Below are 16,706 nucleotides of genomic sequence, written 5' to 3' on the forward strand. Positions count from 1 at the left end.
ATTCACAGGAGCCCATAAAGAATTGATAGGATTCTCCTCCCTCTGCTCAGTTCCACTTTCCCCATAGTCTTATACAGTTCTCCAGGTTCACAGCACTCCCCTATGGCTTACAATCCCCTTGGAAGGGGAGTTTATTTAAGGTTGTTAGAAGAGTAACCCCCAAAGATTCTGGTGAATCTCACTCACACCACTGAGAGATATGCAAGCCTCCACTAATTATGGTATTGTGATAGTTCCCTGAGCTCTGGGATTCCCATGAAGGAAGTCAATTTAGGATTGCTGGAGAGGGAACCTTTCCCATTGGACCGGAAACATTTGAATAATTCACTGTGATACAGAGAAAGCACTTTAAAAATGCTTATTGACTGACTGTTACACAATAATATTGTGGAGGACGAAGTCTAGGTCTTTTGCTTCCCTATGTTGTGGATCTGGTCCCTTGTTGCTTGTCTTTGGGTTCAAGGGCCACATGTATAATCTTATTTTCCACAAGAGGATGGTGCTGCCAAAGAACTCCTCTTTCTTCATCTAGGAGGTCAGATCCTTGAACTTGAGATTGCTAGAGAAGACCTAAGGATGGCGATGCTTACTAATTCCCCTCCTTGCTTAAGAAAACTAGGTCCCTAAACTCTCTAGGAAGTGGACATTAACGAGGACATTCCTCCTTTTATCTAAAATGATAGAATTCAGGAACTCTCAAGCCTGTTGGGTCAGAGCACATGCAATACCCAAGTGCTTTTAGGCCTCAATGCCCATACAGGTTTTCCCCTTTTTCCTCTACCCATCCCCACCTGCAGACCCAGAGCAAAGAAAGGGGTGACTCTTACCCACAACACTCAACCAAATCAACGTTCACCAGTGAGATCCCCTCTCCATGAAGTACCAAGGAATACATCCCAATAGACAACCTGCTAATCTCTAAATAGGCATATCCAAGGGGCAGCTAGGTGGCCAAGTGGAAAGAGCTCCTGCCTTGGAGTCAGGAGGACCTCAGTTCAAATTCAGCTTCAGATACTTGACGCTTACTAGCTATGTAACCCTGGGTGCAAGTCACTTAACACCAATTGCCTCAGCAAAAAAACAAAAAAAAATAGGCATATCTACAGCCCCCAAAGGGAAATGTAATCATAAGACCCAGCTAAAGGTTCACGTCCCTACAACCTAATTGAACAAATTAGGGAATTCCTCTGAATAATTGCCTAAATGAGCAGCCTGCTGACATCAACCCTACTCTCTTCTGTAAATTGATTGTCTCCAAGGCACTCTTCCTAGGAAATAATTTTGTTCTACATGTGACCCAGGGTCATGTCCCAGGACAAATTCCACTAATATGATCGATGTCTATTTTAATTCTTTATGCTTAATATATCCTGACTCCTGGTTTCGAGGAAAGATCAGTAAAAGTATGACTTATTGGGCACAATCCGCCAGGATGCACTATTATAAAGGCCAAAAGATGCCAACTTTAAGAGAAATCCATGTAAAAGAAACATATGTCCATGAGAGAATGATTGGAAAGATCACAGAGTTAGAGTTTGAAGTGACCACAGAAGCCATTTTGTCCAAGAAACCCCAGAGCATGTCTAATCCAGTCCTCTCTTTTTTTACAGATGAGGAACTGAGTCTTGGAGAGGTAAAATAAGTTGCCCAAAGTCACACAGGTGGTAAGTGGTAGAATCATGTCCTGGGATCGCAAATCCAGTGGTTTTTCTATTCTATTATACTCTACTAGAGGTTGCTAGGTGGTGTAATGGATAGAGCCCTGGGACTAGAGTCAAAAAGATCTGGGTTCAAAACTGACCTCAGATACTCATGGTGTGACTTTGGGCAAGTCACAGCCTCTAACTGCCTTGGTTTTCTTTGATGTAAAATGGGGATAATAATAGCATCTACCTTCCAGGGTGGTTGTGAGGATCAAATGAGATAATATTTGTAAAATGCTTAACATAGTGCCTGGCACATAGTAGGTGCTGTATAAATGCTCATTTCCTTCCTTATTTCCTCCCTAGTCTTGCTACCACTAAGATGGAGGTAAAGCAAAAATTCAGGGGTTTAAGGTTTGGGCCTAATTAGTGCTTTATAAATATTGCTCCTCTAGCTACAAAGACTAAATTCTATGGTTCCTTCCCTTACTTGACCTCTCTCTCCCTCTCCTCCCATATAATTAACTCCTATGGTTGCTCCTCTTCCTCTGTTTCACCTCCTCTCTCCTGCATCTGATTCCCTCTTCAAGATAGTGCCCACAACCAGTAAAGGCTTACCCCTACACTCTGAGTGGCTTGGCCTTTCCTCCTCCTCTTCCCCAACATCAGCAGCCCTGCAATCCAGCTCCCTTCCTCCCTATCCCCTCTCCCTACACCTCAAGGCCCTCTGCTAAGCATGGAAGAAAAGAGCCCTGAGGTAAGGAGGGATACAGAGTTCTCCCTTCCACAGGACTCTGTGGGGACCACTGTAACGAATTATTGAACTGGGAGTTGGAAAACCTGGGTAGAAGCTATCCCTGCCTGGGTGACTGGAGACAAGACAATTCACTTCCCCTTATACTGATCTTCAGTTCCTTCATCTTTTAAGAAGAGGGATCTGTGAAGCATAATTATTTTTTACTTTATCTTTCTTGTATGTGTGTTGTGTGTGTGTGTGTGTTTTGTCTGTGTTTTCTTTTGCAACCTGGCTAATATGGCGGTATGTTTTGCCTGAATGCATCCGCATAATCTATACCAAATTGCATGCCTTCTCGAGGGAGACGAGGGAAGGAGGGAGAGAATTTGGAACTCAAAATTTTAAAAATGAATGTTAAAAATTGTTATCACATGTAATTGGAAAAAATAGAATATAAAAATTTTCACTTAAAAAGTAAATAAAAAGAGGGATCTAGATTAGGTGGCCTTTGTGGTCTGTTTTAGCACTAACATTCTGTGACTCAAGTTTTGGATAGCACAGTGTGTGCTAAATTTGAAAGTAGAAAAACCGTATTTGAATCCCTGCTCTGCTAGCTGTGTGACCGCTGCTCATGTCCCACCACTTTTCCCGATCTCTGTTTCTTCATCTGTAGATCGAGGGGTAAATGTTGACTTAATTCACTTCCAGCTCCAAATCCTTTGATCCATTTTTAGAGACAGGTTTCCAGTGTTTTAGCCGCCGATGCTTCTCTGGGGCCAGAAGACGCACATACTGGAAGGAAGGCCGACCCGTCATCTGCAGCTGGCCCATCCTCCAGTGTCTTTAATCCCACTAGGAAACCTTCAGACTGTGGATTTCACACGGGGGGCGGGGCCTCATTTTAGCCCCTCCTCCAGAGATTGAGAAGGGATGGGAAACTTGGGGGTAGGTGCGGCCTTACCTCAGCACTGGGCGTGACTTGAGCTTTCATCCTTCTGTGATGCAGCCTTGCGAAGGGCCGGGCATCTCTCCCAAGCCCCGGCCTCGGTGACGTAAGGGGGCGTGTCTCCATGCTGCCCCCGCCCGCGCTGGCCCCGCTGGCCTCTGCTTGGCCCAGAACAAAGTCCGGGCGGTGACTGCAGGTGGCGGGCCTGCCGCAGGCCCGGCGGGGGGATGTGAGTAGCGTGCGGGCTGGGGCTGGGCTGGGGTACTGTGTCCAGGGAGAGCGACCAGAGGGTTCGGGGGAGCGGGGAGGCTTTTCGTCCCTTCGCCTGGCAGTTTGACCAAGTACCTGGGCGTTGCGGGGCCCGTCCCCCCCCCCCCCCGATAGCAGTCGTGGCTGCCACGAGCTCCCCTCGGAAAGTGGGAACTGGATGTCCCCGCCTCCTCCTCTTCCGCGCGTGGGAAGGGTGGGGGCCACCACGTGGACAGACAGCTGGTCCAGGGGCGGGGGTCAGCGAGAAGTGGCAGGCCTAGGTGACAGGCCCTGGTCGCTGGCTGTGGGCTTCGGGGTTGCAGCCACTGCATCTTATGGGCTGCCCTCCGCAGAGGCATGTCGCCTCCCGAGGGCTGTGATTTTTTTCCCCCAGTATCGAGGCTCTCTGGGGAGTTAAGTGGCCCTGAGTCCCCCTCTCTACTCCCAACCACCTCCAACTGCTCCTCTGGGAGGAAAAGCCTGACACAGGCAGTGAGGGACTCTGGGAATGCAGCCCAAGTCCACTGCCTTCTCTGGTCAATGGGAAGAAAGACAAAAAGGGCAAGGGGGGGGGGGTTGGGCTGGTGGCCCTTGCCAGAGGTTGGCACTGGGATTCACAGGACCTTTGTGAAAGGGCAGCTGGTGACTGGACCCAAAGATGCAGTGAGAGAGGGAAAAGCAGATGCCGTGGCCCATAGGGATCCTGGGCCGGGATAGAGGGGAACATATGGCAGCTGTGGCCAGAGAGAGATGTGGTCTCTCATGCAGCCTGGGCTTCTGGCTCATGAGTTTGGTAGCTTTAGATCTAGAAGAGAACTTAGGTTATCTAGCAGAATTCCCCCTTATTTTACAGAAGAGGAAATAAACTCAAAGAGGTAGGTAACTTCCTCAAAGTCACATGTAGTGAAGAGCTCGAGCCAGGGTTTGAAATGTAGTTTTCCTCCAAATTCATCTCTTTTACTACAAAGCCATTCTGCTCCTCATCTTTAGACCTCTCTATTCCTGACTCGTCTCCATTCCCGCAGGATACACCGAAGCTTTCCGATATGTTTAAGTTTTTAGTCTTAAAAGTCACAGTGTGGCATCATGGAAAGAACATAGATAGCACTGGGAAGTCTGGAGGCTGGGCTCTATTTCTGGCTCTGTCATGAATTTACTGTTTGACTTTGGGAAATCACTTTCTTCTTCTGGGCTTCACTTTTCTCTTTGGTGAGAAAAGAGGCTTGAACCAGATGACCTCGAAGGTCCCTTCCACCACTAATCATTTGGTTGCTCATATGTAGATATTGATAATAACCTGGTCTTTAGTTTGTGTTAGAACTACTGAGGTAGCCTTGACAGGTGGGTCAAACATAGCCCTGTATGCATGGGACCATATGTGGTAATAGAAAAGGTATGATAAACAGCTCCAGTCTCTTCATTTATGTAGTTTTAATTTTTTTAATTATCATTTTTCCCCAAGTGCCTCTTCACCTATTGTATCTTCTTCATAAAAACTTTGTGAGATAAATAAGGGGGAGGGGGCAGTAGCATTGTCACAATTTATGATGACTTTAAACAAAACCCTACTCTGACATCTCAAAATGGCCTAGTGGCGACTGAGTTTTAGTACATTATACCAGGACAACCTGAGCTCTGGCATCACTCACAGTATTGATCATCAAATCAGAAAGATCTTGGTACCAATTCTGCCTCAGACGTACACCAACTGAAGGACTGTGGAGAAATCTCTTCACTTTGTTCTGTCTCAATATCCTCAAATGTGAAATGGGAATAATAATTTTTGTGGCACCTTCCAGTTGTTAGGAGCATAGGATTATAGATTTTATGTGGGAAGGGACCTCAAGAAGCCATTAAGTTCAACCCCCTCATTTTACTCATAAGGAAACTGAGGCTTAGAGAGGTCAAGTGACTTGCCCAAGGTCACATAAGTTAGAAAGTGGCTGAGGCTGGATATGAACCTTGGTCCTCTTGACTTCAAAGGCAGTAGTCATATGGAACTTAGAAATTTTGGCTGTCTTTTGGAGGATTCCAGTTCTGACATATGCCTTTGCCAGGGACTGGTGAAGCACTTGGTATGCCTGCCTACTAGGGATGAGAAGAGTTTGGGGAGTTTTGAACCCAGTGATTTCTGAAGTGCCCCTTCCCCTAACTCCAGCTTCAAAATTCCATGATTCTACAATTTTATTCTAAGAAATGATCATCAGAATGCTCTCAGAAAAACCTGGAAAGACTTACATGAACTGATGCAAAGTAAAATGAGCAGAACCAGAAGAACATGGCACACAGTAACAGCAATATTGCATGATGACCAGCTGTGAATGACAACTATTCTCAGCAATACAGTGGTTTAAGATAATTCCCAAGGACTTAGGATGAAAAATGTTATCCATCTCCAGAGAAAGAATTGGTTGAGTCTGAATGCATATCAAAGCATACTTTTAAAATTTTTCTTTTTTCCTGTTTTTTTCTTGGGGGGAAAGATCTGTTTTCTTTCACAATATGACTTACATGGAACTATGTTTTATGTGACTGCACATGTATAACATATATCAAATTGCTTGCCTTCTCAATGAAAAGGGAGTGGAGGGAAGTTGGAAGGGAATTTGGAACTCAAAATTTAAAAAAAATGTTAAAAATAGTTTTTATATGTAATTGAGGAAAAATAAAATATTAAATACAATTTAAAAAAAATTATTACAAAAAAAGATTACATGATTCTGTATGTTCTGAGTTAGTATTCTTTCCATTTTTCTTTCTGTCTGTGCCTCAAGGCCTCACAACACCCAGCTGTATGAAGAAGTGTCAAAGACCTGCTGGCCCATTATCTATTCTCCAAGATACAACATCACGTTCTTGGGGTTGGAAAAGCTCCATCCATTTGATGCTGGGAAATGGGGGAAAGTCATCAATTTTTTGAAAGGTAAAAGCAGGACTTTCTCCCTGACCTCAGAAACAGACATGTTCAAAGTAATCCTGTAGCAAAACTATGGGAAATGCTGGTGATGCTGGTTTTCAGTGACCTTTACCTTTCTTTTCCGTTTGTCTTCCCCATATTAAAAAAAAAATCCCCCCATATTTGGAGTATGGTTTTGTACAACAAGGCAGTTAGGTTGTGCAGTGGATAGAATGCTGGGCTTGGAATCAGGAAAACTCTTCTTTGTGAGTTCAAATCCAGCCTCAGACACTTACTAGCTGTGTGACCCTGGGCAAATCCCTTAACCCTGTTTGCCTCAGTTTCCTCATCTGTAAAATGAGCTGGAGAGGGAAATGGCAAACCACTCTAGTATTTTTGCCAAGAAAACCCCAAATGGGGTCACAAAAGAGTTAGACATGACTATAAACAACTGAATAACAAATTTTGCAACAACATTTATTAAATATCTATTGTATACAGAGCACTGTGCTAGTTTACGGATCTGCACAGTTCCCTCACCTCAGTCTTCCATCTATTTTGCATATTTTTTTTTGATATGTATGTACTTATTTACATATTGTTTCACCCTTTGGAATGTAAGCTCCTTGACAGTAAGGAGCTGGATTTTTTTTTTTTGTATTCCCAATTGTATTCCCAATTTTGCTATTCCCAATAATAGCACAGTACCTGGCACATGGTAAGTGTTTAATAAATGTTTATTGATTGACTGAATAGCCAGCACTGTTGCTTGGAATGTCCTCCTTCTTTCTAACCACCCAAATGCTACATCCTTAACAATCTTCTCTGATCCTTTTTTATTGTTGGGAACTTTCCCCCTCAGACTCTGTACAACACTACATTTTGAAATTCTCTAGCTAGAAATTTTGTATGTCCCCCAACACAGTGCTCTGCACACAGTAGGTACTTAATAAATATTTGTTGCATTGTATTATACCACCTACCCTGTCCCTCCTGCCTGGCATTGAAAGTGTAAGTGTCTTATTTTTACTGAGTGTAAGACCATCCTCCAGTAGAAGGTAAACTTCTCAAGGGTAAGGGACTATTTATTTTTGTATTGTATTCCCAGTGCCTAACCCAGCATTTGTAGTAGGTGTTTAATAAATATGTTGAATTAAATTGAATCAACAGCCAATGGACCTAGCCTTTGGACTTCAATTCGTGTGTGTATAAAAATAGCTATTTTGAACTGGGGGCAGATTCTGAAGGCCTCAAGGGTATAACCAGTGAGGCTTTAAGCTGGCAAGGCAAGGTCTGATTTTTCCCCTGGGATTGACTCTTAGAAGACATGTGAAGGGTGTGGTTTATCTTGGTTACAGAAGAAAATTTCCTTGCTGATGTCATGATGGTGGAGGCCAAAGAAGCCACTGATGAAGACCTTCGAGTGGTGCACACACAAAGATACTTGAATAGGCTGAAGGTAAGGAGGAATGGAGTCTCTTTGGCCAGGCCTGTTTGGAATAGGTTCCCAGGCATAAGGCTCTCTTGCTATTTGCTGTGTGTTCTCTCTTCACTTTCTTCCCTATATCCTCATTTGTTTCCCAATCAGGGTAAGAGATGGTTTGGAGGCCTGGAGCCCTCTACAACTGGGGCAGTCCTTTCCTTCAGTGTCTGACAAGTTGGGATACCATGTCTATTTACTTTGGATTAATGAGGCCAATGTCAAGTTGGTGAATTTTTTGTTTTCCCTCTATTTTATGCTGTCAGCCACTGTTTGGGGTCTGAGTTGAGAAAAGGTAGAAGTTGTAGGTTCTCTCATGGGATCTTGTAAAGGCCCTAAAGAGTCATAGAGAGCCAAAGTCCAGTTGAGATGGAGATGAATGAATGACCAGGTTCATCCCAGGATGTTCATCAGGGTTGCCCTTTCCTCTAGGATAGCCCATTGCAGGAACCTATTTTAAACAGATCACCCTTTGGAAATAACTTGTAAGTCACCAAACAAAACTTTCAGGGAGAGACCTCAGGTTCTTTTACTTCAAAATAGGCAACCTTCCTAGAGTGAGAGCTTCCTTTCCTTTCACCATCCTTAATTTTCTCTTTGAGCAATCAGCCACCTTTCTCTTATCACACAGGCATCTAGGAGTTCTGGTATGAAGTTTCCATAGGTCTATTAACAAGATTCAGTTTAATCCAGCAGGTTTCTAGAGTGTCTACTATGTATAAGGCAGTAGTTCGGGACCTTTGTCCAGTAAGGTGTTCCAAGGACTTGTGGTAATGGATTCCTGTTTAGAAATTAGTGTGAGGGGTGTTTTCAGGTTGTATTCTGGGAGTTCATAGATATATAAGGAAGTGGGTAATTAAGAGGGGTTGAGTTTCTAGGCCTTTCTCAAATATATGATTCTTATCTACTACGCTAGAGATCTTCCTCTAGTTCTTTGTACATTCCAAGACTACCAGGGTAGTCTTTGGGCCATCCATTATCCCTCATTCTCACCACATGACTGACCTAGCTCTTTTTTATAATCATACATTTCCTGGAAGATATCCATTATGGCACTTTTTACATATAAGGTCAACTCATCATAAGTTTATTAAGCATCTCTTACATGCAAGGTCACTTTTAGAAATATGATGAGTACTTGCCTGCAAAATGCATCTCTTCATTGTCATCTGAGACTTTAGCTCTTCAGAGATTGTGATATTCTGAGCTTTGTAATCTTTGCAGCTTGATGGCCAAGAGAATATTTGTATTTAAAAGATGAGTTCTCTAACTAAGGAGCAGCTTGTGACTGTTAAAAGTACCACACCTTCCCATATGTCATCTAGCCTACTTTCCCCCTCCTATTCAGTTCTGGACTCAACATTTTTGTCCTTCTGCAGTGTTTGTCTCAAATGTAGAGACTGATGGACTCACTGGATTGTTTAGATAATAGACAATTTTTTCACCTGTTTAATTCTCCTATGTGGATGAAGTCTATGTCTTTTGAGTAATTATGATTCCCATTGAGGGGTTCTTGTAATGTTCTGGGACTGGATAACAATCAACCCAATATTATCTGCAAATGGTTGCATTTGAAGGACCTTGCCATTTATAGGAATATTCTCCTCTTCCATTTGAAGCTTGTGTAGGCTATCCTTCTCGATAGGACGGACACCTTTGACAATCATTCATCTTTCTTTTTTATGCTTCATTCAGCATTTGTAAGCAGGGAGCTATTGAACAGAGTTAGCTGTGTGGTTGGCATTTGCCAAAGACTTTTATATGATATATGATAACATATACTTAAGAGACTCCTTGTTAGATAAGGGCCTGTAAGGCTCTGTGTGTGTGTGTGTGTGTGTGTGTAGTGTGTGTCCATGCAGATGTGTACACATGTGCATAGTTGTGTGTAAGTCAACAAACACAAAAGATAGCAAGATATCTTGTTTTTTTCTTTGCCTCTCAGAGAATTGGGTGACTGTAGAGCTATATTTTGTGGTACATTACTACTTCGGAAAGTCTGCTGATTCCTTTCTCATATTTTCATAAAGGTTATCCTCAGTATGTTTATAGATTATTCTCATAGTGATTTTTATAAAGGTGAGAATGTAACCATGTGAGTTGGTAGTTATCCGGATTCTTTTGGTAGTCTTTTTTGGGTAGTCAAAGGCTCTATGAATTTTTCTATTATTTTGATTTTCTTCCCATCTCTGAAATATCTTACCAATGGTCCTTTGAGGCTTCCAAGATTGTGTTTCCTCTAGAATGTCTTAAATGCCATTTCGACTTCCTTGTGTAGTCAAGAACTAAGGAGTTAAGATACAAATGGAGTCACTGATGATGATGAAAATCGATCATTATAGAAACATTGGAAGATTTGTACCATTTTCTCTTCATTGCTGCACAGCCAATTCTGCCTCTAAATGCTCTCAGGATGATGTGGTTCAGCTGGGGCTCATGCCAAGCTTTTGAAGACTCACTTTTGCTTCTATTACTTTTCACTCCTTTATGAGTTGATAGTTGCAAGTTATTTTCCATTATTCTCCCTCTTGTTTTACAAATGAGTTTGTATTCTAATTTCTTGTTACCCTTGGCTTCCATATACTGTTTGGCAAAGGCATCATATGTTTGTTGACTAAGGCAGTTTCTGGGTACCTTTGGCCTCTTCAATGTGGCAACTACTTTACAATGGCTAAGCTTTTGTAGGAAATGGTGATAATTAGAGTCAAAATCTTTGTTTTTCTTTAATTCCCTTTTTTGGCCCTACCTTATTTGTAGAGGTCAGACAATATGCTCTCAAAGCTATCTTCTCATCTTTCTCCTTTCTCCTAATCTAATGCTGATTTTGACTGTTGCTTTAACTGATCAGTGGTTTGACAACTGATTCTGCTGTGACTCTCAGAGGAGTAGTCATTTTCCTGTCTATTAAGATACAGGTTATTTGATTTTTTTTGTATATATTTTATTGTTTGTTGTTTGTCATGTCCAGGGCCTCCTTATGCTCTTAAAGTATTTATGACATATAGTTTTCAAAGTAGCCTAAAATCCTAAAAATCTGAAAAATCCTAAAGTCTCTTTCATTTCTACAAACCTAAGTAATATTTTCTGACACTCTTTTTTCCCCATCTTCTTCTGTGGCCATTAAAGTCACCAAGTATCAAAGTATATGTTAACTTGGTTTAGAAAATTTTCCCCACGTCCTTCTTTTGGAATTTTGCTCCTTCATCCTTTTCAACAGATGTCAATTCATGACATGCTTATGTGCATCTTGAACATGATAAGATGAGATGAACAAGTATCCCATGAAATGTTTTTTGAAGCCTTTGGTTTCACAATAAAACCAGCTCTGCCAAATCTTTTGTTTGCCTCCTCAAGAAATTAGAACTTCCTTTTATATTTTCATTTCATTTCCTTTAAGAAAATCATCCATTATCCTCTAACTGTATTCAGGTGGTGGTGGTGGGAGATCCTGTGCTCCCAAATAGAATTTTTTTAGGACAAAGACCCTGCCTTCCCCCATTGTCTCCCTCACAACACAGAAGTGTGAACATTCATTCATTCATTCACTTATTCAGTAAGCCCCCATTTTCCACCTCTATCCCTATGGAAGGGGTCCAAATAAGACTAAGGACTATTTTGGATTTTTCTTGATAGCTTGAGTTCCCATGGCCAAAGACTTCATCACCTATTGCCCAAACTATTGGTGATAACTCTCCCTGTACTTAGTTATATTTGTCCTCAGACATCAGACTGCTTTGGGGACCATTCTCAAATATTTCCCAGTGTAGTTGACACTGCCAGAGTCACTTTCCTGAAATAGCTTTTGACAATCAAGGGCCATCAGCATGCCATGATAAGGAATTAGAACAGAATTTTGTAGAAGGGAAAGCCACCTTTCTGGTTTTTCTTTGTGTCTGGAAAATACTGCTTGTATTTTCCTGGCACAGAAAAAAAAAACTCAGAGACAGTGTGAAGCTTAAAAGCTTCCTTAATTTGGAATCTTGTGTATTTTTAAAAATGATAATAATTTGACCACAATTATTTAAAAAAAAAGCCTCCTAGGGTCCATTGATAGTAGTTCAGGGTCAGGCAATGAGATTGAAATAGTAATGACATGTGGTAGATGAGTGTGTGTGACTTTTCTAATAATAGACCTTATAACAACCTTAACTTGTTAGATTAGGTAGGAGGAAGACTTTGGCAACATTCCTGAAAGTCATCAGATCAGTCAGTAAGTCTTTGTTGAGTAGTACCTGTTCTCCAGGTTCCAGTTCACTTCAGCTCCACTAGAAAATACTTTGTATATATTTTTTATTTTTTTCATTATCTGTAGTATCTAGCACAGTACCTGACACATAGCAGGCACTTCTTAAAGGTTTACTGAATGACTGAATGAATGTTCACACTTCTGTGTTGTGGGGGAGACAATGGGAGAAGGCAGAGTCTTTGTCCTAAAAGAATTCTGTTTGGGAGCATGGTATCTCACCCCACCACCACCTGCATACAGTTGGAGGTCAATGGATGACAGTAGCATTAACTGCTGATGGAAGAGAAGAAGGCTGAGGAGGAGGAGGAGAGAAGTGAGGCAGAAATGGAAAGGGATTAAGAGTGTCCCTCATCCCTTGGCCAATTAATAACAATTGATCTTCTGCTCTTCTCTTTCCCTTTCTGTGTCCCCTAACCTCTTGCTCCTCCAGGGTCTTTCCTCCATTTCCCTCCTGTATAATCACCTATCTGGGTAGTATCCAAGACTCCAGATCTTTGAAACCTCAAGTTAAAACTTCTGGCCTTGTGTCCAGTCCCCTTATGGTCCTGATTTCTACTAGAACTAATCGATAAATTCTTCTGTTGCCAAAGTACTACTACTTTACACAAAATTGCCAATAATAACTTACTAGTAATATTTAATATAAAGTAGCTAATAATAGCTTGGTTTATTACCCTTAATATTTGTGCTTTAACAGGGAGTTTTGCTACCTTAATCCAAAGGTGGGAGCTACATCAGCTGGGGCTAGAGATAGATCTCTGGGGGATGAGGAGCAGGGCTGCATTTAGGTCTTCTCATCAATCAATAACATTTATTAAGTCCTGCTCCGTGCCAGGCACTGTGCTATGTGCTGGGACTGCAAATACAAAGAATGAAACATTCTCTACTCTCAAGGAACTTCCATTCCATTGGAGGAGACAACAGGCACATAAAGACATATATGCAGAATAAATATAAAGAGAAAAAGTATAAAAATATACAAGGTAGTTTGGAAGGGAGGAAACTTCATGAAGCTGAAGGACTTCACGTAGAAGCTGGTTTTTGAACTGTGCCTTGAAAGAAGAGAGAGATTCATTGAGGCAGAGGTGAAGGAGGAGTGCATTCCAGACATGGCGGTAGGAGATTGAGGGCTATATAAGAGGATCAGAGAGACTGTCAGTTTTGTTGTATCCTAGAGTTTTGTTGTTGTTGAGTTGTGTTTTGTTATTGAGTTGTCTTAGTCCTTTTCAATTCTTCATGATTCCATTTGGGGTTTTCTTGGCAAAGATACTGGAGTGATTTACCATTTCCTTCTCCAGCTTATTTTACAGAAGAGGAAATTGAGGCAAACAGGGTTAAGTGACTAGCCCGGGGTCACACAGCTAGTAAGTGTCTGAGGCCGGATTTGAACTCACAAAGAGGAGTCTTCTTGATTCCAGTCCCGGTGCTCTATTCACTGTGCCTGTGTAGCTGCCTATCCTAAAGTTTAGAGGGGGAGAAATATACAGTGTGGCTAGATAGTTGGGACAGATTGTGAAAAGCTTTAAAAGTTAAACCGAAGAGTTTATGTTGTATTCTAGGGACAATAGAGAGCCACTGGCATTTATTGACTAGAGGTGTTATGTGGTTGGATCTCCATTTAAGGAAAGTCCCTTTGGCATCCATGGCATCAGTGGATGTGAGTGAGGAGAGACGAGTCAGGGAGAAAAATTAGGAAGCTTTTGCAATAATCTAGATGAGGGGTAATGAGGATCTACTTAAGCTCTGTCTGCCTTAGTTTCCTCCTCTGTATAATGGGGGCAATATTAGTACCTCCCTATCAAGGTTGGGAGGATAAAATGAGATTATATTTGTAAAGTGCTTTTGCAAAGCTTAGAGTACTATATAAATATTAGTTATTATTTTGTTGTTGCTGCTGTTGTTATTATAGTGATGGCTGTGAGAATAGAGAAAAGAGATCAGATGTGACGTTTTTGGAGGTAAAAATGGCAAGATTTGGCAATGGACTGGATGTGTGGGTGAGGAGAGTGAGGATGGTGCCAGGGTTATAAATCTGAGAAACTGGAAGGATGGGGATTAGAGGAAAGATAATGAGTTCTACATTTCTTTCATGTTGGGTTTGAGATGACTCTGGAACATCCAGCTTGAAATTGCCCAAAAGACAGTTGGTAATGCTGGACAGCATTTCAAGCACAAGAGAATGATCCTAGATGTGTAGATCTGTGGGTCATTTGGACTAAAATGATAATTAAACCCATGAGAGCTGAAGGTATTACCAAGAGAGTTTAGAGAGGGAAGAAAAGAGAGCCCAGGGTAGAGGCTTGGAAAATAATACTCAGAGGTGGGGTGTGGGAGGGCATGTCATAGATAATGAACCTGCAAAGGAGTCTGAGAAGGATGAGTTGGACAGATAGGAGGATAATCAGGAGACAGAGTGGTCATGAAAACCCAGAAAGGAGAGAAGATAAGAAGAGGGGCCAGTAGTGTCACAGGCAGCAGACAGGCCAAGTAGGAAGAGGACTGAGGCAGATACGACAATTAAGAGACCATTGGGAGCTTTGTAGAGAGCTGTTTCAGTTGAGTCATAAGGATTGGAAGCCAGACTGCAGAGCCCCGAGGAGTGAGTGAAAGATAAGAAATCAGGGGCCACAAGTGTAGGCAGCTTTTTCTAGAGTTTGAGCATGGGAGAGGAACAATATAGGATGACAGCTTGAGGGGATAGTGGGGTCTGTCCAGTGAAGGTTTTTTAAAGATGAGCAGGGGAGGCTTGGGATGTTTGAAAGCAGTACATAACATAGGTTTGGGCAACTCCACTTATAGGGAGATCTGTCCCTCTTGGGGAGGAAAAGGACAGAACCATTAAGACTGAGGTAAAGAATTTTATTTGTATTTTGCATTTCCAGTTGAGGGTTTGCTGTGGTCTATTAGTTGACATCCTGGAGAGCTTCATCAGCAATTCGTAAATATTTGTGGAGTGTGTACTGTGTGTAAAGCACTGTTCTGGGTACATTACTCTCCTGAAGAAATTTTCATTTAGATTCTCCCCAAATCCTTTAGTGGGGTTGGTGGGTAGGACCCTTTCCTGTCTGGTTTCTTGTCCCAGGACCCAGTCCATGCAAAGGGTGGGACTCTATTGGGTTTCACAGAACTTGATTCCCTTCCCCTGGGGAGGGACATAGCCCAGAATAAACCTGAACCTTGTGGAACCCTGAATCCTGTTCCTTCCCTGTGACTCTACCTCCTCTTCCTTCCTTGTGTCCTGGGGTTTGGTGACTTACCTTTACTATACGTGCATCCCAGACATATGCCTCGCTACTGTTCTCTTAAATTTGAGCTCATTCTTCCTATGGATGCTATGTGCATTGAGAGAGTGCATACCACATTTGTGGGGGAGGAAGGATGTTTTGTAGTGACTATGCTTAATATGGCATCTTAGTAAATGTCTTTGCTAAGAGCTCATTGTGTTTCCCGGCTGATTGTTAATGAGAAGTTTTAGAAACACAGTCAGTACAGCTAGGCCCCAACTCTAGATTGCAAATTTGGGGAGGATCTCAGAGTCCTAAAGGATTTGTGGGGAGGTATTTCCTTTCTGTGGGGTGGAAAAGTCAAGGTATTGTGGGATAAACCGATAGAAGTAAACTAGGCTGTCAACAGGCCTGTTGGCCTAGCCAACAGTTTATGGCCTCTATTTTCTCCCCCCCATCAGAGGCTAGACTAGAGGGACCAATGACCCCTCAGTCAACTGAGTTGCATTTCCTAGTTTCAGGAGGAAGGTGTATGCATATGTTTGGGAGTGAAAGTAGAAGGAAGAATGGATAAGATTTAGTTGGGTCTTAGCTATGGGCTGGTATTGCTTACAGGCTGGGAACTTACTGTATCAGTGAGCACAGCAGCCTAGGGAGAGAAACTCTGATTTGAATAGGTGTGGGGACAATGAATGAATACCATAGCCGTATTATCACTAACCCTTCCTCTTGCTTCACAATGTCTCATCACTCATTCCTTGGCTTGTTTTCCTATTCCTTTTTTTTTTGGTAGGCAGTGCCGTTAAGTGACTTGCCCAGGGTCACACAGCTAGTAAGTGTCAAGTGTCTGAGGCCGGATTTGAACTCAGGTCCTCCTGACTCCAGGGCCAGTGCTCTATCCATTACACAGCACCTAGCTGTCCCCTTATTCCTTTTAATATCTTTCACCTCCCCCATACACCCCTAACACATACACACACACATATATCTCCCATGGAAATATTTCATGGCCATTACAGTTTAAAAAAATGTCACTCCTTTCCACCCAGATACATCATAGAGTGTTAGAACCAAGACCCAGAGGGGCCTATGGGAAACAGCTTGGGATAGTGGAAAGGGCATTGGATTTTGTGCTCTTCAAATACTACTGCCTGTGCTTATTTGGCAGGGAGTACTCACTTAAATGGGGCAACTAGGTGGCACAGTGGATAGAGTGCCCGGCCTACAGTCAGGAAGACCTGAGTTCAAATCCAGCCTCAGATACTTACTAGCTGTGTGACCCTGGG

At 42.4% G+C, this 16,706-nt stretch overlaps 1 protein-coding gene across 1 annotated transcript in view; it reads left to right on the forward strand.

Moving 5' to 3' along the window:
* Positions 1-3,476: 3,476 nt before the first annotated feature.
* HDAC11 (histone deacetylase 11) overlaps positions 3,477-16,706 on the forward strand; it is a 44,438-nt gene continuing 31,208 nt past the window's right edge. Inside the window, exons 1-3 of the mRNA XM_027837094.1 lie at positions 3,477-3,554; positions 6,349-6,497; positions 7,829-7,929. Coding sequence (XP_027692895.1) covers positions 3,553-3,554; positions 6,349-6,497; positions 7,829-7,929 — 252 coding nt within the window. The 5' untranslated portion in view covers positions 3,477-3,552. The remainder of the gene's footprint in view (positions 3,555-6,348; positions 6,498-7,828; positions 7,930-16,706) is intronic.

This window comes from Vombatus ursinus, unplaced genomic scaffold (genome assembly GCF_900497805.2).
Source record: "Vombatus ursinus unplaced genomic scaffold, bare-nosed wombat genome assembly UNPS02014820.1, whole genome shotgun sequence".
NCBI lineage: Eukaryota > Metazoa > Chordata > Mammalia > Diprotodontia > Vombatidae > Vombatus > Vombatus ursinus.